The sequence below is a fragment of the Panulirus ornatus genome, chromosome 4, assembly GCF_036320965.1.
Source record: "Panulirus ornatus isolate Po-2019 chromosome 4, ASM3632096v1, whole genome shotgun sequence".
Taxonomy (NCBI): Eukaryota; Metazoa; Arthropoda; class Malacostraca; order Decapoda; family Palinuridae; genus Panulirus; species Panulirus ornatus.
Window position 1 is genome coordinate 6,435,005 of NC_092227.1, and position 24,930 is coordinate 6,459,934.

Sequence of the window (24,930 nt, forward strand, 5' to 3'; positions counted from 1 at the left end):
CATAAAAATCAAGAAAAATCCAAGGCTATAGCCTTGGATTTTTTTTGCTCAGATTTTCAACTTCCTCAGATTTTAATGAAAATCTGTGTATAGATGTTATTTTATATGGTATTTAAGTATTTGGAGTCAAAAGACTGTTATTCATAATACTGACCGTTTAATTAGCACCTGGACTAATTATGGTAAAATTTAAATGCTAATTACTCGAAGAATTAATTATACGAATTTTTAGATATTACCAGAGATTCGTATTCAGCATACATAAAACTATTTATGCTGAAAATTTCAAGAAAATCTATTTCTTCAAAACAATCAAGAAAAATCCAAGGCTATAACCTGGGATTTTTTTTCTCAGATTTTCAACTTCCTCAGATTTTAATGAAAATCTCTGGATAGATGTTATTTTAAATGGCATTTAAGTATTTGGAGTCAAAAGACTCTAATTCATAATATGAACCGTTTAATTAGCACCTGGACTAATTATAAAATTGAAATGCTAATTATTCGACTAATTATACGAATTTTTAGATTTTGACCAGAGATTCGTATTCAGCATACATAAAAGTATCTATGCTGAAAATTTCAAGAAAATCTATTTTTTCAAAAAAATCAAGAAAAATCCAAGGCTATAGCCTTGGATTTTTTTTGCTCAGATTTTCAACTTCCTCAGATTTTAATGAAAATCTGTGTATAGATGTTATTTTATATGGTATTTAAGTATTTGGAGTCAAATGACTGTAATTCATAATATTGACCGTTTAATTAGCATCTGGACTAATTATGGTAAAATTCAAATGCTAATCACTCGAATAATTAATTACATGAATTTTCAGATTTTGACCACAGATTCGTATTCAGCATACATAAAACTATTCATGCTGAAAATTTCAAGAAAATCTATTTTTTCAAAAAAATCAAGAAAAATCCAAGGCTATACTATGCCTTCGATTTTTTTTTGCTTAGATTTTCAATTTCCTCAGATTTTAATGAAAATCTATGTACAGATGTTATTATATATGGTATTTAAGTATTTGGAGTCAAAACACTGTTATTCATAATAATAACCGTTTAATTAGCACCTGGACTAATTATAAAATTTAAATGCTAATTACTCGACTAATTATAGGAATTTTTAGATTTTGACCACAGTCTCGTATTCAGCATACATAAAAGTGTCTATGCTGAAAATTTCAAGAAAATCTATTTTTTCAAAAAAATCAAGAAAAATCCAAGGCTATAGCCTTGGATTTTTTTTGCTCAGATTTTCAACTTCCTCAGATTTTAATGAAAATCTGTGTATAGATGTTATTTTATATGGTATTTAAGTATTTGGAGTCAAATGACTGTAATTCATAATATTGACCGTTTAATTAGCATCTGGACTAATTATGGTAAAATTCAAATGCTAATCACTCGAATAATTAATTACATGAATTTTCAGATTTTGACCACAGATTCGTATTCAGCATACATAAAACTATTCATGCTGAAAATTTCAAGAAAATCTATTTTTTCAAAAAAATCAAGAAAAATCCAAGGCTATACTATGCCTTCGATTTTTTTTTGCTTAGATTTTCAATTTCCTCAGATTTTAATGAAAATCTATGTACAGATGTTATTATATATGGTATTTAAGTATTTGGAGTCAAAACACTGTTATTCATAATAATAACCGTTTAATTAGCACCTGGACTAATTATAAAATTTAAATGCTAATTACTCGACTAATTATAGGAATTTTTAGATTTTGACCACAGTCTCGTATTCAGCATACATAAAAGTGTCTATGCTGAAAATTTCAAGAAAATCTATTTTTTCATAAAAATCAAGAAAAATCCAAGGCTATAGCCTTGGATTTTTTTTGCTCAGATTTTCAACTTCCTCAGATTTTAATGAAAATCTGTGTATAGATGTTATTTTATATGGTATTTAAGTATTTGGAGTCAAAAGACTGTTATTCATAATACTGACCGTTTAATTAGCACCTGGACTAATTATGGTAAAATTTAAATGCTAATTACTCGAAGAATTAATTATACGAATTTTTAGATATTACCAGAGATTCGTATTCAGCATACATAAAACTATTTATGCTGAAAATTTCAAGAAAATCTATTTCTTCAAAACAATCAAGAAAAATCCAAGGCTATAACCTCGGATTTTTTTTCTCAGATTTTCAACTTCCTCAGATTTTAATGAAAATCTCTGTATAGATGTTATTTTAAATGGTATTTAAGTATTTGGAGTCAAAAGACTCTAATTCATAATATGAACCGTTTAATTAGCACCTGGACTAATTATAAAATTTAAATGCTAATTATTCGACTAATTATACGAATTTTTAGATTTTGACCAGAGATTCGTATTCAGCATACATAAAAGTATCTATGCTGAAAATTTCAAGAAAATCTATTTTTTCAAAAAAATCAAGAAAAATCCAAGGCTATAGCCTTGGATTTTTTTTGCTCAGATTTTCAACTTCCTCAGATTTTAATGAAAATCTGTGTATAGATGTTATTTTATATGGTATTTAAGTATTTGGAGTCAAATGACAGTAATTCATAATATTGACCATTTAATTAGCACCTGGACTAATTATGGTATAATTTAAATGCTAATTACTCGAAGAATTAATTATACGAATTTTTAGATATTACCAGAGATTCGTATTCAGCATACATAAAACTATTTATGCTGAAAATTTCAAGAATATCTATTTCTTCAAAACAATCAAGAAAAATCCAAGGCTATAACCTCGGATTTTTTTTCTCAGATTTTCAACTTCCTCAGATTTTAATGAAAATCTCTGTATAGATGTTATTTTAAATGGTATTTAAGTATTTGGAGTCAAAAGACTCTAATTCATAATATGAACCGTTTAATTAGCACCTGGACTAATTATAAAATTTAAATGCTAATTATTCGACTAATTATACGAATTTTTAGATTTTGACCAGAGATTCGTATTCAGCATACATAAAAGTATCTATGCTGAAAATTTCAAGAAAATCTATTTTTTCAAAAAATCAAGAAAAATCCAAGGCTATAGCCTTGGATTTTTTTTGCTCAGATTTTCAACTTCCTCAGATTTTAATGAAAATCTGTGTATAGATGTTATTTTATATGGTATTTAAGTATTTGGAGTCAAATGACAGTAATTCATAATATTGACCATTTAATTAGCACCTGGACTAATTATGGTATAATTTAAATGCTAATTACTCGAAGAATTAATTATACGAATTTTTAGATATTACCAGAGATTCGTATTCAGCATACATAAAACTATTTATGCTGAAAATTTCAAGAAAATCTATTTTTTCAAAACAATCAAGAAAAATCCAAGGCTATAACCTCGGATTTTTTTTCTCAGATTTTCAACTTCCTCAGATTTTAATGAAAATCTCTGGATAGATGTTATTTTAAATGGCATTTAAGTATTTGGAGTCAAAAGACTCTAATTCATAATATGAACCGTTTAATTAGCACCTGGACTAATTATAAAATTTAAATGCTAATTATTCGACTAATTATACGAATTTTTAGATTTTGACCAGAGATTCGTATTCAGCATACATAAAAGTATCTATGCTGAAAATTTCAAGAAAATCTATTTTTTCAAAAAATCAAGAAAAATCCAAGGCTATAGCCTTGGATTTTTTTTGCTCAGATTTTCAACTTCCTCAGATTTTAATGAAAATCTGTGTATAGATGTTATTTTATATGGTATTTAAGTATTTGGAGTCAAAAGACTGTTATTCATAATACTGACCGTTTAATTAGCACCTGGACTAATTATGGTAAAATTTAAATGCTAATTACTCGAAGAATTAATTATACGAATTTTTAGATATTACCAGAGATTCGTATTCAGCATACATAAAACTATTTATGCTGAAAATTTCAAGAATATCTATTTCTTCAAAACAATCAAGAAAAATCCTCGGATTTTTTTTCTCAGATTTTCAACTTCCTCAGATTTTAATGAAAATCTCTGATAGATGTTATTTTAAATGGCATTTAAGTATTTGGAGTCAAAAGACTCTAATTCATAATATGAACCGTTTAATTAGCACCTGGACTAATTATAAAATTTAAATGCTAATTATTCGACTAATTATACGAATTTTTAGATTTTGACCAGAGATTCGTATTCAGCATACATAAAAGTATCTATGCTGAAAATTTCAAGAAAATCTATTTTTTCAAAAAAATCAAGAAAAATCCAAGGCTATAGCCTTGGATTTTTTTTGCTCAGATTTTCAACTTCCTCAGATTTTAATGAAAATCTGTGTATAGATGTTATTTTATATGGTATTTAAGTATTTGGAGTCAAATGACTGTAATTCATAATATTGACCGTTTAATTAGCATCTGGACTAATTATGGTAAAATTCAAATGCTAATCACTCGAATAATTAATTACATGAATTTTCAGATTTTGACCACAGATTCGTATTCAGCATACATAAAACTATTCATGCTGAAAATTTCAAGAAAATCTATTTTTTCAAAAAATCAAGAAAAATCCAAGGCTATACTATGCCTTCGATTTTTTTTTTTGCTTAGATTTTCAATTTCCTCAGATTTTAATGAAAATCTATGTACAGATGTTATTATATATGGTATTTAAGTATTTGGAGTCAAAACACTGTTATTCATAATAATAACCGTTTAATTAGCACCTGGACTAATTATAAAATTTAAATGCTAATTACTCGACTAATTATAGGAATTTTTAGATTTTGACCACAGTCTCGTATTCAGCATACATAAAAGTGTCTATGCTGAAAATTTCAAGAAAATCTATTTTTTCATAAAAATCAAGAAAAATCCAAGGCTATAGCCTTGGATTTTTTTTGCTCAGATTTTCAACTTCCTCAGATTTTAATGAAAATCTGTGTATAGATGTTATTTTATATGGTATTTAAGTATTTGGAGTCAAAAGACTGTTATTCATAATACTGACCGTTTAATTAGCACCTGGACTAATTATGGTAAAATTTAAATGCTAATTACTCGAAGAATTAATTATACGAATTTTTAGATATTACCAGAGATTCGTATTCAGCATACATAAAACTATTTATGCTGAAAATTTCAAGAAAATCTATTTTTTCAAAACAATCAAGAAAAATCCAAGGCTATAACCTCGGATTTTTTTTCTCAGATTTTCAACTTCCTCAGATTTTAATGAAAATCTCTGGATAGATGTTATTTTAAATGGCATTTAAGTATTTGGAGTCAAAAGACTCTAATTCATAATATGAACCGTTTAATTAGCACCTGGACTAATTATAAAATTGAAATGCTAATTATTCGACTAATTATACGAATTTTTAGATTTTGACCAGAGATTCGTATTCAGCATACATAAAAGTATCTATGCTGAAAATTTCAAGAAAATCTATTTTTTCAAAAAAATCAAGAAAAATCCAAGGCTATAGCCTTGGATTTTTTTTGCTCAGATTTTCAACTTCCTCAGATTTTAATGAAAATCTGTGTATAGATGTTATTTTATATGGTATTTAAGTATTTGGAGTCAAATGACTGTAATTCATAATATTGACCGTTTAATTAGCATCTGGACTAATTATGGTAAAATTCAAATGCTAATCACTCGAATAATTAATTACATGAATTTTCAGATTTTGACCACAGATTCGTATTCAGCATACATAAAACTATTCATGCTGAAAATTTCAAGAAAATCTATTTTTTCAAAAAAATCAAGAAAAATCCAATGCTATACTATGCCTTCGATTTTTTTTTTGCTTAGATTTTCAATTTCCTCAGATTTTAATGAAAATCTATGTACAGATGTTATTATATATGGTATTTAAGTATTTGGAGTCAAAACACTGTTATTCATAATAATAACCGTTTAATTAGCACCTGGACTAATTATAAAATTTAAATGCTAATTACTCGACTAATTATAGGAATTTTTAGATTTTGACCACAGTCTCGTATTCAGCATACATAAAAGTGTCTATGCTGAAAATTTCAAGAAAGTCTATTTTTTCAAAAAAAATCAAGAAAAATCCAAGGCTATATATATATGGCCTTGGATTTTTTTTCCTCAGATTTTCAACTTCCTCAGATTTTAATAAAAATCAGTGTATAGATGTTATTTTATATGGTATTCAAGTATTTGGAGTCAAAAGACTGTAATTCATAATATTGACTGTTTAATTAGCACCTGGACTAATTATTTTTTTGAATGCTGATTACTCTAAGAATTATATGAATTTTTAGATTTTGACCTCATATTCGTATTCAGCATATATAAAACTATTTATGCTGAAAATTTCAAGAAAATCTATTTTTTCAAAAAAATCAAGAATAATCCAATTCTTTTTGCTCAGATTTTCAACTACCTCGCATTTTAATGAAAATCTGTGTACAATTAAACTGTTAAATGAAGTCAATTTTAGAACATTTCTGTTCCTTTGTATCGTATTTACCGACTATGTATCGGTAACTGATAGCATTATGATGCATTTTTTATTATCATTTCACGTATAGAAGTGTTTGAATATCTCATGTTTCAATTTTGAAACAAAAAGTTTTTGAGCTAAAAAAATACCCTGAACTATTACTTTCAAATTTCGGGAATTTTCTCAGAAAAATAGATTTCCTTTAAAACTTATAATAAAAAGTATTTTTCATGCTGAATACAAATCTGTTAAAATATAGTTGAGTCCTCTTAATGACACACAATTAAGCTGTTGAATGAAGTCAATTTTAGAATATTTCTGTTCCTTTGCATCGTATTAACTGACTATGTATCGGTAACTGATAGCAGTATGACACATTTTTCATGATTATTTCACGTATAGAAGTGTTTGAGTATTTCATGCTTCAATTTTGATAAAAAAATCTTTTGAAACAAAAAATACCCGGAACTATTTAATAACCTTCGATTTTTGGCATTTTTCTCAGAAAAATAATTTCCTTTAAAAACTCATTATAAAAAGTATTTTTCATGTTGAATACATAGCTGGTGTTGAATCCTCATTTAATTGTCTTTATGGCATTCATTTAAGCTGTTAAATGAATTCAATTTCTTTATATTTTCTGCTCCTTGGATCATATTTACTGGGTATGTATCAGTAACTGAGGGCATTATGATATATTTTCCATGATTATTTCAAGTATAGAAGTGTTTGATTATCTTACTTTTCAATTTTGAAACAAAAAGTTTTTGGAGTTAAAAAATACCCTGAACTATTACCTTCAATTTTTGGCATTTTTCCCAAAAAAATAAATTTCCTTTGGAAACTCACTATAAGTAGCATTTTTCATGCTGAATACAAATCTAATGTTAAAATAAAGTTTATTCCTCCTAATGACACTCAATTAAGCTGTTAAATGAGGTCAATTTTAAAATATTTCTGTTCCTTTGCATCGTATTTACTATGTATCGGTAACTGACAGAACTTCAACCTCCGAAGAAGCCATGTTGCACAGAGAAGCCAAATGCGAGGGCAGCAAAACTGAATACTAAATGTACAAAAAAAAATCTGTTATGTTGTTACAGGAAAACTGAATACTAAATGTACAAAAAAACAACTATGTATGTTGTTACTGAGAGAGGCTCTCTTACAGCCACCTTAGCTTATTTTTTTCACAACCATACTGAAGCTAAGATTTACGAAGGCTAACATGCTCACCTTGGGGAAGGCCAGGAGTACCATCCAAGGTTCCTTCATGGGAGAGAGTGGCGCTCAGCCTGTGGGCCGCCTCCTGCACCCTGGCCCGGTAGTCGAACAAGAAGTCGGCCAGGGTATACACCTGGGTCCCGTCCGCAAGGAAATGATGCTTCAACACAGGGACGTTGTTGACCACCATGTTGCCTGCGGGTGTACAACGTCGTCAGGAGAAACATACGGGTTTTTTCTTCTTTATTGTGGTTTAGTTGTCTGTCTCTAGCGAAGTACAGTACTCAGATTATAATGAAGGGAGGACGACCCCAGGGGCTTCTGTTATACGTGAAGTATTCGAACAAGTGGACTAGGTTGGGTTTAAACTCTCTAAGCCATATACACTCTACCAAAAAAAGTATCAGCCCCCCAGGACCTAAGGTTTCGAATGCTCTACAACTGGCCGACCAAGATTAGACCTTGACTTTGCTAACACCTTGATGCACTTGTGAACTACATCAGGGTGGCGGTGGAGTCAAAATTTTGATCTCAGTCGGCCAATTTGTAAATCATTATTAGAAACTTCTTGTCCGGGGTGCCGATACTTTTTTGGGGGGAGTGTACTTTTACTGCATATGTAAGATGGTGCAACCATGTATGGCAACCATAAATGGAGAGCGAAGACAAGCACACACCACATCGAAAATTATGCTCTTTTGCGACAAGTTAGTTACTATTTTGACCTCCACAACTGTTAGTAATTTCCTAACTACATTTTCAGCCGAATGGCTCCCTAAATTCAATAACCCGTTCTTTATGTATTTACTTATGACATTTTCTCTCGTGCATGATTCTCAACACAGGGGAGGGCCCGAGACCATCACCTCAGCAAGACAAATCACCAGTTTTGAACCAGCAAACGAACCATTGGCATCTCCCCTGAAGATGAGCTCCCTTCCGGCGAGGTTAGTGGCCCTCAGGCCCTCCGGCCGGGAGACCCTGGGGTCTTGGTCGATGATGGGCACCAGCACCAGATGATCCAGCAGGAGAAGCGAGCGAAGGGCCGCGTTCTCCTGGCTCTCGTCGTACAGCGGGTGTGGCTCGCCCTGCTGGACCAGGCTACCCACTTGCCTGTGGTCAGGCCACAGGATCGTCATCGGTTCTGGTGAAAACAATGGACAATAATATCCAATTATTACATGAGCACTATGTGCATATAACGCCAAATTGTTGAAGCTTTCGTATATATTTATTCCCCCCCCCCCCCCCCCCCTTTAACAGCTAATTGCTATTGCATGCCTTTGCATCACAGAGAAAATATTAATCTTAGTCACCCGAAGATGAGAAAACAGGTGAGGGATGACTGAGAGATGTAGGACGGAGGAGAACTCGGATTTTGGAAATGACCTGCGACAATCAACAGACGGGCAACATACCTCGCTGATCCGCCAGCGCAGCCGCAGGATCCTGACGCCTCAGCGCCTGACGCCAGACGTTCAGGAGTGATGAGGACTCGGTCTCCTTCACCAGCTGGGGGATCCTTGGTACTGTTAGGGCTCTGCCTCTTCCGGGTTCCTTTGCCTCAGCCACAGTCTCGTCTGCTACACCGAGTGGCACTGTGGTTTCAGTCGCAGGCGCTGAATCTGACGATTGTAAGACCTGTGGTTCAGATACTGAAACTTCCGCTTCAAACAATGGCTTTCGTCTTTCAGTTTCAAGAACCCCTTCTACAGGTACTATGACTCCTGCTTCAGATACTGAAGCTTCAGCTTCAAACAGTGGTTCTCGTCTTTCAGTTTTAAGAACCCCAGCTACAGGTACTATGGCTCCTGCTTCAGATACTTCAGACAGTGGGTTCTGTCTTTCAGTTTCAATGACCGCAGCTACAGGTACAATCTCTCTTGCTTCAGATACTGAAACTTCAACTTCAGACAGTGGCTTTCGTCTTTCAGTTTCAAGAACCTTAGCTACAGGTACAATCTCTCTTGCTTCAGATACTGAAACTTCAGACAGTGGCTTTCGTCTTTCAGTTTCAATAACCGCAGCTACAGGTACAACCTTTCTTGCTTCAGATACTGAAACTTCAACTTCAGACAGTGGCTTTCGTCTTTCAGTTTCAATAACCGCAGCTACAGGTACAATCTCTCTTGCTTCAGATACTAAAACTTCAACTTCAGACAGTGGCTTTCGTCTTTCAGTTTCAATAACCGCAGCTACAGGTACAATCTCCCTTGCTTCAGATAATGAAACTTCAACTTCAGACAATGGCTTTCGTCTTTCAGTTTTAAGAACCCCAGCTACAGGTACTATGGCTCCTGCTTCAGATACTGATACTTCAGACACTGGCTTCCGTCTTTCAGTTTCAATACCTGCAGCTACAGGTACAATCTTTCTTGCTTCAGCTTCAGACAGTGGCTTCCGTCTTTCAGTTTCAATAACCGCAGCTACAGGTACAATCTTTCTTGCTTCAGATACGGAAAAGTCAACTTCAGACAGTGGCTTTCGTCTTTCAGTTTCAATAACAGCAGCTACAGGTACGATCTCTCTTGCTTCAGATACTGAAACTTCAACTTCAGACAGTGGCTTTCGTCTTTCAGTTTCAATAACAGCAGCTACTGGTACAGTCTGTCTTGCTTCAGATACTGAAACTTCAACTTCAGACAGTGGCTTTCGTCTTTCAGTTTCAATAACAGCAGCTACTGGTACAGTCTGTCTTGCTTCAGATACTGAAAAGTCAACTTCAGACAGTGGCTTTCGTCTTTCAGTTTCAATAGCCGCAGCAACAGGTACAATCTCTCTTGCTTCAGATAATGAAACTTCAACTTCAGACAGTGGCTTTCGTCTTTCAGTTTCAATAACAGCAGCTACTGGTACAGTCTGTCTTGCTTCAGATACTGAAAAGTCAACTTCAGACAGTGGCTTTCGTCTTTCAGTTTCAGTAACTACAGCTACAGGTACAATCTTTCTTGCTTCAGCTTCAAACAGTGGCTCCCGTCTTTCAGTTTCAATAACTGCAGCAACAGGTACAGTCTTTCTTGCTTCAGATACTGAAACTTCAACTTCAGACAGTGGCTTTCGTCTTTCAGTTTCAATAACAGCAGCTACGGGCACAATCTCCCTTGCTTCAGATACTGAAACTTCAACTTCAGACAGTGGCTTTCGTCTTTCAGTTTCAATAACAGCAGCTACAGGTACAATCTCTCTTGCTTCAGATACTGAAACTTCAACTTCAGACAGTGGCTTTCGTCTTTCAGTTTCAGTAACCGCAGCTACAGGTACAATCTTTCTTGCTTCAGCTTCAGACAGCGGCTCCCGTCTTTCAGTTTCAATAACCGCAGCTACAGGTACAATCTTTCTTGCTTCAGATACTGAAACTTCAACTTCAGACAGTGGCTTTCGTCTTTCAGTTTCAATAAACGTAGCTACAGGTACAATCTCTCTTGCTTCAGCTTTAGACAGTGGCTCCCGTGTTTCAGTTTCAATAACCGCAGCTACAGGTTCAGACGCTGATACTTCTGCTACTGCCAATGGCACTACAGTTTCAGTTTCAGGTGCTGTGGCTAAAAATACTGAAGCCTCTGGTTCAGACACAGGCACTTGTGCACCTAACACCACTGGCTCAGACACGGGCACCTGCACACCGAGCACCACTGGTTCAGACACGGGCACCACTGCATCTAACATCACTGGTTCAGACACGGGCACCTGTGCACCGAGCACCACTGGTTCAGACACGGGCACCACTGCATCTAACACCACTGGTTCAAACACGGGCACCTGTGCACCGAGCACCACTGGTTCAGACACGGGCACCACTGCATCTAACACCACTGGTTCAAACACGGGCACCTGTGCACCGAGCACCACTGGTTCAGACACGGGCACCACTGCATCTGACGCCACTGGTTCAAACACGGGCACTTGTGCACCGAGCACCACTGGATCAGACACGGGCACCACTGCATCTAACACCACTGGTTCAGACACGGGCACTTGTGCACCGAGCACCACTGGTTCAGACACGGGCACCACTGCATCTAACACCACTGGTTCAGACACGGGCACCTGTGCACCGAGCACCACTGGTTCAGACACCGGCACCACTGCATCTAACACCACTGGTTCAGACACGGGCACCTGTGCACCGAGCACCACTGGTTCAGACACGGGCACCACTGCATCTAACACCACTGGTTCAAACACCGGCACCACTGGCTCCGACACGGGCACTCCTGCCACGGCCAATGGCACCCCGGGTTCACTTTCAGGCACTGTGTCTAGCGACAGCGAAACCTTGGGTTCAGAAAACGACACTTCCACTATAGGCAGTGGCACTGTCGTTTCAGCTTCAGGCACTGCGACTGATGACACCGACACCTGTGGTTCAGAAAGTGACACATCTGCTGCGGGCAGTGGCACCCCTATTTCAACTTCAAGTACGGCATCTACAGGTACTCGGGCCTTTGGTCCAGACAGTGACACCTCTACTGCGGCCAGTGGCGCCTCAGTCTCAGCTTTCGCCACTGGAGACAGTGACACCTCTTGTCCTGACGCTGATACTCCTGCTGTAGCCAGTGGCACCCCTGTTTCAACGGCATCGACAGGTACTCGAACCTGTGTTTCTGATACTGACACCTCTGCTGCAGCCAATGGCACCTCCGTTTCAGTCTCAGGCACCGAGGCGAAGGAGAGTGACACTCCAGGTTGAGACACAGACACCTCCGATACAGCCGATGGCACCTCTGTCTCAGCTTCGAATGTGGCATCCCCAGATACTGATGCATCTGACGGAGACACCGACGCTTGCGCTACGTGCTTCACCTTTGTCTCAGTCACTGAGACCTTTGCTGGAAGGAGGGGGACATCTTCCCCATGTAGTAAAGCCTGTATTTCAGACTGTGGGTGGAGTGACTTAGACACGGAAGCATCTTCAAGGACAGGAGTCTCAGCTTTAGAAAATGGAGCCTTGACGTCAAAGACATGTGTTCCACTCTCAAAATGTCTCGCCTCTGCTTCGAACACTGGTTCGTCTCCCGGGGACACTGGAATCTCTGCTATGGTGAACGTTACTTCTGTCGCAGACACAAGCTCATCTACGTCAGGAAATCCTTCCAGAAGTCCTGAGTAAGAAAGAAAGGATACGTAATTTACATCCTAAGGCTGTCCAGTCCGATACTCTATAGTGTATTAATAATTCTAGTCAACATCCCTTTTTTTATGGAATTCAATTACCTGATGGCAGATGGGAGGAGGGATCATTCCGGTTCAAGAGTAGGTTCGTAGCATTTTGAACCCTGGCGAGGTGGTCGAACAGCAAGTCGGAGAGGGTGTAGAGCAGCGTCCCGTCCGACAGCTCCTCCACCTCCAACACAGAAATGTCGTTCACAGTAATGTTACCTGAAGGAGGAGAAGAAGAAGAAGATTTGGTATATATCTAACGAAAGATGGCAAAAAGAAGGGGGATATCGTCCAAACTGTAGCGTATGATGGAAATGGATACAGTGTGGGAATGAAGGGGACACTCTCAAATAGCATCAGTTAAGTCTAGGTGATGTGACAGCAAAGTCATATTCAGATGGGGAGAATATATAAACACTTTCCTTTGCAAGGACACTTTGTGTCTACCCCCAGCTATGCATATCCAGTCTTACTGTAGTCAAAAGTACTGAATTCTTGTTCAATGAACTTACCATTGCACTTGTCTAAGTTGGACATGATCTCGAGACCCCAGCAAAATTATAATTGTCTGGTAGCACTCTCTCTTAGATTTAAACGTCCGTCCTTCGACAAAATAAAACTCTAGAATTTCAGTCTTGTGTTGAGATACATTTTATCTACGTAGTTTTGCAATTCAGCAAAACTTCTTTGTCTCTTTGCACACAAGACTGAAAAGCAATTTACCTGTGAGCTTGTATCCATTACTACGGGTGATATCAGACTGAGCTGGTCTTAAACAGTTGCCTAAGTAAAGACTATTGAGGCCTCTGATAGTTTTTGAATATCTCTATCAGATGACCTCTTAACCCTGGTTCTTCTCTTTTGTTTCACTATTTGGGAAAAGGTTCTTGAACATGTAAGCAAAACTCTCTGAATGAGAGTCACGGCCTTATGCTGGAGATCAGAAGCTACTGCAACATGTTCACCGTTTTAACCAGACGACATTACCCTTAAGCATCTTTTATATGTGATCTGAAAGCTTTAAAATCACGAACCTAAAGCTGATGGCCTTATTAATGCCCATATGTGAGAGTTTAATGCCGTGTTCACCATCTTTTTGCGAATGAAAACTCCATATGCACCTCTTTCTAGACTTGGCCCCTGTCAAAGAAGGTTATGTTCACAAGTAATGTCCGTGAAATTCTAAAGTGATCAACTTTTTTCTTCCGGTCCTCAGCTTGTTGGAAGGCACGGGCCTTGCTCATAGGGAGCAGCTGGGCCTGGGGAAGTAACAACTCGAACTTTGTAATGACCGAAATGATGAGTCAAGATAAGGGAAGAGTCTGTGTCGAATGAGAAGCATACCACATAATACCTGAGTCTAAGATACCTTTTGTCTTGTAAATGTTTTCTCTGGGGTACTGAGTCATCATGATGACTTGAATGAAATGGTTGTGGGAGGGAGGTAAACCAGGCAACAGACGAGTCCTGATGACTTAAAGGAGAAGGTTGTGAGGAGGGTCAACCAGGCTACAGACGAGTCATGATGACTTAAAGGAGAAGGCTGTGAGGATGGTCAACCAGGCTACAGACGAGTCCTGATGACTTAAAGGAGAAGGTTGTGAGGAGGGTCAACCAGGCTACAGACGAGTGACTTACCGTCCAGGGCAACCTTGAAGGTGAGGTCCTTGCCGGCCAGGTTGGTGACGGTGAGGCCCTCCGGCCTGGTCAGCTTCGGGTCGTACACACTAACGTGGTCGAGGACCAGGTAGTCCAACAAGAACTCTCTGCGGAGGGCCACGTTGTCCTCACCGTCATCATAGAAAGGACGAGGGGAGTCGGTAGACAGCAGGTCCGACATCACCATGAGGTCGGGTGACAGTACCGTCCCTGGTGCTGTGTGGGGAGCGGGACACATCAGTAACTCTCCAACAACAGTCAAACAAAACCTATCATTCATCTCGAGCTGATGGCCAATCTTAGAAAGTCTAAACCTTCGTTAGATTTACTACGTTGTGCATGTAAATTCAGTGGTTCACCACCAGGTGTTAGGGCGATTCATGCAACTTGCCCCTAGGCACAATGAGTGCTCACTATAATCTACAGTAATCTTCCTTAATAATAACCCATTAATACCTTACTGTTCTTTGTAGGTCAGACAACGTCAACCAATGATTTTTACTGCATCAGTTGCAAGCGATTTCCTCTAAGTGTTACCTTCTCCAACAATACTATCATTTTCCTCCAAGACAAAGATAATATTCCCATAATGATATCAGAATGCTGTCATACTGATATCTAAAAGATTCATCGTTGAGGATAAAGAAAAGAAAAAAGTATCTAAGGAAGCGAATCTTATTTTACCCCTGAGCTACACCTCTCACCCTCATCCGACAGTAAACCATAGGATAACCTCCTCTTGCCTATTACCTGACCTTTTACGAACCCCAGCAACCAAGCCATCATCCCAGGTGTAAATAAACTTGCAAACAGGAGAAAATACCTTCAGTCTTACCTTGCTGACTCTCGAGGCCAGAGTTCGCCTGGTGCTGAAGACCAAGTAACCATATCTCCGACAGTCCAATATCGCTGTCCAAACCCCGAGGGATGTTAGGCAGGGTTGCAGCACCTACGCTCTTCGTAAAGATGGGATCAGCTCGGCCTTGTCCTTGAAGGATAATGGGCTGGATCGGTGAGGCATGACCCGCTCCCCTGAGGTCCTTGGAGAGTAGAGGGTCCAGGAGTGGCCCAGTCTGAATGAATCCCTTCAAGCTGTTGGGCAGGACTGGCTCGGGATGAACTTTAGTCTGAGGAGTTGTTTGCACGGCGGGTACTGGCTCCTGGGAAGGCACCGCCGCGGAGCTGGTCGTGGTGAGGTTTACATCGCTCTCGGAGCCATCGATAAGTTCCACATCTTTAGATATTACAAGCGAGACATTGGAACCTGACGCGGAGTCGGCGGAACTTCCAAATGAAACCTTGGTCCTCGGTGTGACATCGACGCCGACCAGAGGGGTTACGTCAGCGGCTGGCGCGGGCTCTACGGTGTGCGCTCCTGACGAAGTCTCTGGCGCTGCCACTGAATCGAGGGACGCGGAAGATAAAGATTTAGATTCCTTCGTGAAATTGTCAGATATTTCCTGCTCTGGTTCCTCCAATGGAATAACTTTATCCAGCTCTTCGAGTTGGGCATGTTTCTCCACGGCTGGCTCTTGAGTCGCCGCTGAAGAATCGTTCAAGACAGTCTCTGGTGTTATGTGGAAGAGAGTTTCGATAACTGACTTGGTCTCGTGCTCATCCACTGGCTTTGGCGACGAAGAGGGCGACGTCTCGCGAAGTGACTCCGTGACTGGAATTGGCTTGGCGAGCGAGAGAGTTTCCGGGATGGGAGAGACGTCCAGAGATTCGGTCAGGGGGATAGTTTCCTCAGGTACGATCCCTAGGGAAGGCTCCGTTGCTGGAATGACGTTGTCACCCTGAGACTGGACCGTCACGGGTGGGGAAGTCTCGGAGGAGATTTCTGTCACTTGGCTGACCACAACGGAGAAGCCACGGAGGCTTTCGTTGTCCACTGACGGGCGAGGGAGTTGCGCTGATTCGACTGTAGGCTCTTCCGTATGTTGTGCTCGGGGCTTGTCGGCGGAGGCTGGCCGAAGAAGACACAGTGTCAATAACCATACAGTCCAGGAAAACTTGATGCAAATGAACCGCGCAAGTAGATTACCGATATTCATTATCACTATAGAGATGATATGGGGTTAATATTTCAACAGGATAGTCGACGTGCAATAAATGTTCTTCATTTCATCAAAAAAAGAGAAAAACTATCAAGGATCAGAAGGCCATATTTCACTGGGGAAAGAAAACAGTGGGTGTATGAATGACATCATATTCTACTGAAAATGAAACAATATGGAGCAATGAAAATCATATAATCTTCCCATCTAATCTTACCGAAGTCCTTGGCTTTTGCTAGAGTGGATCTGGACGCCTGCTTGCTGAGGAACTGGAAGGCTTCGTCCAAGCGGTCTTTGTGGTCTTCCAGGAAACGTTCCAGAGTGAACACTTGCGTTCCGTCCTTTAGAGTCATAACGCCATCCACCGGCGCCCCGTTCACATTGATATCTCCTGCAAGTAACAACTATGTTTATCTCCAACCGTAGCAGAAGCCAGCACTTTTTCTTAATGTCCCCGATAGGTCTTGACCTTTACAGACACTGAAAACGAAGCCTCAGTGGGATGGGGGATCCGTGGCAAGCGCGGGGACCTGATCAATGTGAAAGACAACAAAGCTGCTGGCATCTTTATTTACAGTTCCCCGTTCGACTGATGTCTACCAATTGATTTGCTTCCTATCTCCCTCTGGAACTGACAATAGTCCCTAACGAAAAGAGAGACAATTCTGTCTAACCATTACATGAAAAGAAGCAACTTCTGTGTCATGATACTCAAAAGTCAACTTCCGCCTTATCTGTAAGTATATAACCACTTCAGCAGCACAGGCATTTCGCTGGGCAATTAGACTTGAGCGCGCTCATCTATCTAATCTAACCTTGAAGTTTACGAAAATGATATTAAATGCTTCTTAAAATCACTTTAAACAAAGTAGATATATATTAAAGCTTTACTAGAAATATAAGATATATATATACGAACGTTTTTACCGTGGAAAAAAAAGGGGGCAAAAGAGTGAGCGTGCGATACCTTGGTTGTCTCTGGTGAAGACGAGGTTCCCTCCGGAGTGTGTGGTCATCTTGAGTCCTCCCGGCTGGCTCATCCTCGGGTCCTGGGAGTCGACCGGGTCCAGCTCCAGGTACTCCAACAGATCTTCCAGCTGACCCTCCTTTTCCGGCTGCTTCGCCTCCGAGTGGCTCAGGCCTTCCTGCTGCTGGTTTCTTCCTCGTCTTCCCTCTTCCTCTGGGACTGTGGGTGGGAGGGAGAGGTCTGAGGTGTGGGCGCGGAGGTACAAGAATGGGAGTTAAATATGGATATATTCTTTCTCTTAAAGAAAACGTGATTCATATAGCATGACGGTACGACCCCTTGGGTACGTCTCTCTGTAAGATCTATCCTCTCCTGCCTACTTCACTTTACCCTCTTTCCCGCCTCCTTAATTGACCCCTTCTCCTGCCTCCTTAACCTACCCCTTCTCCTGCCTCCTTAACCTACCCCTTCTCCTGCCTCCTTAACCTACCCCTTCCCCTGCCTCCTTAACTTACCACTTTCGCTGCCTCCTTAACTTACCCTTTCTCCCGCCTCCTTAACCTACCCCTTCTCCTGCCTCCTAAACTTAACCCTTCATCTACCTCCTTGACTCACCCCTTCCCCTGCCTCCTTAACTTACTCTTTCTCCCGCCTCCTTAACCCATCCCTTCTCCCGCCTCCTTAACCCACCCTTTCTCCCGCCTCCTTAACCACCCCTTCTCCCGCCTCCCTAACCCACCCCTTCTCCCGCCTCCCGGACCTGCCGCTCACTACACAAGACAGCGTTTGCTACTCACTCTGCTGGAGCGCCCGCTCTTCACCAGGTTCGGCCTCCTTAGCGGATGATTTGTGGTGGTAGAGGCGGTGCGGGGCCCGGGGCAGCGTGGCCCCCTCCAGGACCCCTACTACCACACTCACCACCACTACCACCCCCAGCCACACCGGCTGCCCTGCGTCCGGAAAAAGAGAGAAGAAAAAGGAATTAGTTATGGCGACGTATGGCATTGAGTCCTACGACCAGCAATACCTTTATACACAGTCAAGATTTGTCAATAGATTTATTGACGTGGTACTCTTTCCCTCTTCTGTGACTATTACTCCGGTTTCTGGTCTCCGAGAACTGGTTGTCACACTGTCCCAGCCAGTAGGGTAGACCACATAATGCTTAGGAAGCTCCAGCGTCACGAAAGAGTACCGTGCAGACGGTGAGCCGTTGCGATGTCTGTTTCTTTTCTTGCACCGCTAAGCTTTGGAACTCTTTACCTTCTCAAGTCTGTCCTAACACCAACAACATGACTCCTCTCTCCTTACTTATCAGTCTCTTCAACCCTTGTTACACGTCAGTCAAGGCCTGGCTTCGATGATGAGGACTCGCTTAAGTGACTAGAAACTCCAATATGAATAATGAATACAAACACCAAGTTGGGAAGTTTTCGGATCTAATCCCATGTTGGGGAACGGTTATGACCTGATGATACCAAGCTGGGCCACGTCTGCCGAACTGAAGATATAGCTGGGGGTGATGGAAGATGTAAGAATATAAATTCATACGTTAGAAAACTGTTTACCATTGTAAATTAAGAGTTAAACTGCCTTCTCACACCGGCTGTTCCTACGAGCTGACGCAAGACCTTAGTATGGAGCAGCTTATGAAGAGTGATAGTGGAGGGATGACCTTTACCGATCTTTGACCCTTTGTGACCCTCTGTAATCCTTTTTGACACTACCGCTCATAGGATGAGCATGGGGGTTGCACAATGAATTTGCCGGGGTTACCGGCACAACTCAAATCTCTTTGAACACGAAGTTACGACCCTTGAGCAAGACGGTACGACCCTTCAGCAAGACCATACGATCCTTGAGCACGACCTTATGACCCTCTTGTCTCTACTGTAGACAAATCAACTCTCTTTGCTTCTCGTTTCTCCTCTAACTCCACCTTGGATGACTCTAACATTCCTTCACTCCCTGGAGTTCCTCTTACTAATCCTATGCTTTTTCCCGTAATCTCTTTTCGAACTGTTCGAAAAAGTACTTCTCTCTCTCTGAACACATGCAAGGCTTATGGTCCTGATGGCATCCATCCACGTGTACTGAAAGCCTGTGCCTCTGAACCTTCATCTGTGCTTGCTCGTCTTTATCGTCTCTGTTTAAAAACCGGAACTTTTCCTTCGCCTTGGAAGCATGTGTTGGTACATCCCATCCCTCTCTCCATATTTCAATCAAGACCTAACCTTGATGTGGACTTTTGCTCGTGACTGGAGCCTCCAACGTATATATATACAAACATCGTTACATCTCTTCAATGAACACTAAACGATACATTAGATAATAACAAAGATAATGATAATGATAATAATAATAATAATAATCTTTCTTTCTTTCATACTATTCGCCATTTCCCGCATTAGCGAGGTAGCGTTGAGAACAGAGGACTGGGCCCTTGAGGGAATATCCTCACCTGGGCCCCTTCTCTGTTCCCCTTCTCTTTTGGAAAATTAAAAAAAAAAGTGAGAGGGGAGGATTTCCAGCCCCCCGCTCCCTCCCCTTTTAGTCGCCTTCTACGACACGCAGGGAATACGTGGGAAGTATTCTTTCTCCCCTATCCCCAGGGATAATATATATATATATATATATATATATATATATATATATATATATATATATATATATATATATATATATATATATATACACATATATACATATATATATATATATATATATATATATATATATATATATATATATATATATATATATATATATATATATATATATATATATGAATTGAGCCCACAAATAAGGTTGAAGAACTTACACAAAATACCCATGTAAGGGAGATAATAATGATAATAATAATAACAATAACAACAACAACAACAATATTAATAACAATAATAATAATAATAATAATAATAATAATAATAATAATAATAATAATGATAGTAATGATAATAATAATAATAATAATAATAATAATAATAATAATAATAATAATAATAATAATGATAGTAATGATAATAATAATAATAATAATAATAATAATAATAATAATAATAATAATAATAATAATGATAGTAATGATAATAATAATAATAATAGTAATAATAAGTGCATTGTCTTCGCTGGAAGTATTGTGAAGGTTGGCAGTGTAAACAGATACGATTGTCTCACTTAACAATTGACTTAACTTCAGTGCAAGTCAATAATACAGGTGCACTTTCGCAAGGTAGGAAGGCTATGTCGTCCCGTCGTGCTCAAGGGTCGTACCGTCGTGCTCAAGGGTCGTACCGTCGTGCTTAAGGGTCGTACCGTCGTGTTCAAGGATCGTACCTTCGTGCTCAAGGGTCGTACCGTCGTGCTCAAGGATCGTACCGCCGTGCTCAAGGTTCGTACCGTCGTGCTCAAGGTTCGTACCGTCGTGCTTAAGGTTCGTACCTTCGTGCTGAAGGGTCGTACCGTCGTGCTCAAGGATCGTACCTTCGTGCTCAAGGGTCGTACCGTCGTGGTCAAGGGTCGTACCTTCGTGCTCAAGGGTCGTACCGTCGTGGTCAAGGGTCGTACCGTCGTGCTTGGGGTTAGTGTTCACTGATGCATCCATGAATTATGATGAGCGGAGTTTAAGATAAATAAAAAAGATTTATTGGAGAAAATAAAATTTTCAATTGGGCTTTGAGAAACATCTTATATACATAATGATATTCACGACCCCATGAGAGTAATACTTACACTTACAAGCTCATGTAAGTAGTACTCACACTCACGACCCCATGAAAGTAATACTTACACTTACAAGCTCATGTAAGTAGTACTCACACTTACGACCCCATGAAAGTAATACTTACACTTACAAGCTCATGTAAGTAGTACTCACACTCACGACCCTATGAAAGTAGTACTTACACTTACAAGCACATGTAAATAGTACTCACACTCACGATCCCATGGAAGTAGCACTTACACTTATAAGCTCATGTAAGTAGCACTTACACTCACGATCCCGTATAAGTAGTACTTACGCTCACGACCCTATGTACCTGGGACGTGTAACCCCAGAACACATATTTGCGTATGTGTCGCCGTTACTCGCACCGAGCGTATGGACGCACTCGGAAATAAATCGCGTACGAATGACGCACCTAAAAAGTGTCCAGCACGACGCGGTCTGTGTCCCGCAGACGCCATGCAAAGTAGAGGGGAGGAGAGATGTTGTGGCATAGTCTTTAGGCCTGCAGTCTCTCAACCCTTGGTGTCAAAGTATTTCCTTGACATTCCTTGCGAGCCACACCCATCTCTCTCTCTCTCTCTCTCTCTCTCTCTCTCTCTCTCTCTCTCTCTCTCTCTCGACAGGCGGCAGACCTGATCTGTGCCAATGGTGTCAGGTGTGTGGCAATATATAAGGTGTTTCTCGCCGGCGCTTGGTACGTTAAGATGGTCGGCGCCACCGTCCATCGGGGCGTTCTTGGCTGGCTGGCTGGCTGGCTGGCTGGATCTCTCTCTCTCTCTCTCTCTCTCTCTCTCTCTCTCTCTCTCTCTCTCTCCTGTCCCTCCTCCTCCCCACACACACACATACCTAGGCCAATAAGCCACACACCTCAGTTCCCAGGACACTGAGGAGTTCCCCTACCAGCACGTCGAATCACGACTCAGCGCGCCTCCCCAGGACACGGGTCAGCCTCCTGTGCACGGTAGGAGAGAGAGAGAGAGAGAGAGAGAGAGAGAGAGAGAGAGAGAGAGAGAGAGAGAGAGAGAGAGAGATAGAGAGAGAGCAAAACATCCAAGCAGAAGCAGAAGGCCAGAGAGGGAGGCGAGGCCGCCTGCTTGGCGAGGGTGGCGGGTGCTGGACGGCCATCCCCGCCTGGCAACGTCGGCCGGCCCCCCAGTCGTCCCCCAACCCAAGAGGTCTTCTCTCTCTCTCTTCTCTCTCTCTCTCTCTCTCTCTCTCTCTCTCTCTCTCTCTCTCTCTCTCTCTCTCTCTCTCTCACACACACACACACACACACACACATAATACAGTTATACATGGAGTTCACAGACATTCACACACCCCTTTGAATAAGATTCGTGAACATACATTCCTGCCTTTGAATAAGATTCAAAAACATTCACCACTGTATATCCACTGTCTCGAGGCTGTGTATGATAGTGGAAGATATCAGGAACTCACGGATTACTGTGGCAACTGCTGGAAGGCATCATCGTGTGTCTTCCCTCACGATCCCTCTACCATGCTTTTTCCCGGTGACAAGTTCGGCCCGGTGTCCACCCGATGGTCTCTCTCTTAACAATACGACGCTTTGATATTTGTACATCTTACGAGATGGAACGGATCCTCTGTTTTGTCTAACTTCCTTCCCCGTCATTATGGCTTTTGCATTTGCTAGGATAAGAATTTCACTGGCCATTCTCAAGGACAGTCTGCGATGGTCACTAAGTTATACAGAGTCTATCTCGCTTGCTCAATCAATCTGACGTACATCAGAGAGCATCCTGGGCCCCAGCAATGAGCCTTGAGGGACGCCACTTGTCACCCCTGCCAAGCATGAGAAGGCGCGCCTGACGTGTGTTCCCCGTTACCTCTAACTTAGGCAGGTGTTCATCCGCCTAAGTGTCCCTCCTCCGTCTCAACTTTGCTTCTTGGCTTCATCATCATTCCTCATCTGGGGGACAGTGTCAAAGGTCCTCTGGCATTCTAAGAACATCAGAATTCACCCACTCCATATCTTCTCAGATGTCGCCTTTTTCTTTCATAAAAATCCAGGTGTTTTGGCTGTGGTGAGGGCCAGCAGGTTGGTCGGTCGCCTCCAACCTGAGGTCCGAGAGGACCTCCAGGTGTCGTCGTAAAGGCCTAAAACCGGTTATTTCTAAGACAGAGATCCGCTGACGGCAACAATACCCAAATCCTTATGGCCATCATGCAAAACTGTGACCTCACCGAACGCTGCCGCTCTCCTTAAGGGTGAGGAGGGAGGGAGTGAGGCAGGAAGGAAAGGGAAGGGAAAGGGGAGGAGGATGAAGGCCGGAAGGTAAGAAGAAAGGAAAACGAAGACTATTGGAAAGGTGGGAATGAAAACGAGAGGTGAGGGAGTGAAGCAGCGGAGAGGGGGTGGAGAGGATGGATGAAGAAGAGGCGAAGGGTGAGGCAGAGATGATGATTAGAGAAGCAATGAGAGGAGAGGTGAGGTGCACGTAAAGTGGGGAAGGAGGACGGTGCTTTGGGTGAGGAGGGGTGTGAGTGAGAGGAGGAGGAGGAGGAGGAGAACCATGTACAACATGCAGGAGGAGGTGGTGGTCGGTCCCGCCACACGTTGGTGTACACAAGGACATCGTCCCTCACTCCCACTCATGGTTCCCTGGCACCTGCATTGTCCCTGAACACTACGAGGAGACCTACGACACACCTCAACACTACGATCATATTTTCTAAATCAAATACAGATTTGGGCTCTTGACACACCCACACACACACACACACACACACACACACACACACAAGAACACAGATACACACACATACGAGTGTGTAAAACTCCTCCTTCCCAGTGCAGTACGAGTAGGTAATTACACTCACTACATATAAAAAGGGTGTTGCCCAGTTCTAACGTGTTCCCTCACAGTTCACTACAACTGAATTATCATTTCAGGTAGTGTCTCGTATTCAATAACAATAAAAAAACCACATCTTTAGCAAGAGAGGAACTAAAGCAAGGCTAGGAAATAAGAAGGCGAAAGAATCTATATAGCAACACATGTTCCATTCAATTTCCAGGAATCTATATAGCAACACATGTTCCATTCAATTTCCAGGAAATTATAGATGATTTATCACTCATTCTCCTACCATACGTGGCGACCATCCCCGTACCTTCACACCTGGGGCGAGGCATCCAAGAGCACAGCACAAGAAGCATCATCAACTGTAGGTATGTGGCTGGTTTATCCTCAGGGCCTGGGGCGGCGGCCGAGGATACAAAAACAAATAGTTTTGTACGTGTCGGAGGCTTGGACGGTGGTGGCTGGGGGCGCATTAAGAACCGTCAAAACCTTCGTCAGGTGGCTGGTACTCTTAGGGGAATGACCTGGAAACCGTGGAAGCCTTGGTTGAAAAGCCTTAGACAAATGACCTGGAACCGTCGAAGCCTTGGCTGAAAAGCCTTAGACAAATGACCTGGAACCGTCGAAGCCTTGGCTGAAAAGCCTTAGACAAATGACTTGGAACCGTCGAAGCCTTGGCTGAAAAGCCTTAGTCGACTGACCTGCAACCTTCGGAGCCTTGGACAGTAGTGGGGCTAAGTAAGGGCATTCGAGCCTTATCCCCTGGCCTCCAGGCAAACGTGTAATAGTTGTCCTCCTTCCATTGCGAACCATCCACTTAACACGTCATGAGTCATTCAATATGCAACACATACTTTCACCCGCT

The 24,930-nt window shown here is 41.0% G+C and overlaps 1 protein-coding gene across 3 annotated transcripts in view; it reads right to left on the minus strand.

The window, feature by feature from the left end:
• Positions 1-24,930, minus strand: part of LOC139765479 (uncharacterized) — a 99,125-nt gene that overhangs the window by 32,448 nt on the left and 41,747 nt on the right. For 2 of the 3 annotated variants that reach the window (XM_071692892.1, XM_071692882.1), the window contains exons 2-10: positions 18,305-18,457; positions 17,508-17,726; positions 16,758-16,931; positions 15,319-16,449; positions 14,463-14,699; positions 12,879-13,043; positions 9,083-12,766; positions 8,572-8,808; positions 7,677-7,859 (exon numbers count right to left, since the gene is read on the minus strand). In XM_071692892.1, the coding sequence (XP_071548993.1) occupies positions 7,677-7,859; positions 8,572-8,808; positions 9,083-12,766; positions 12,879-13,043; positions 14,463-14,699; positions 15,319-16,449; positions 16,758-16,931; positions 17,508-17,726; positions 18,305-18,457 (6,183 nt within the window). The remainder of the gene's footprint in view (positions 1-7,676; positions 7,860-8,571; positions 8,809-9,082; positions 12,767-12,878; positions 13,044-14,462; positions 14,700-15,318; positions 16,450-16,757; positions 16,932-17,507; positions 17,727-18,304; positions 18,458-24,930) is intronic. The other variant, XM_071692902.1, reaches the window with a different exon arrangement.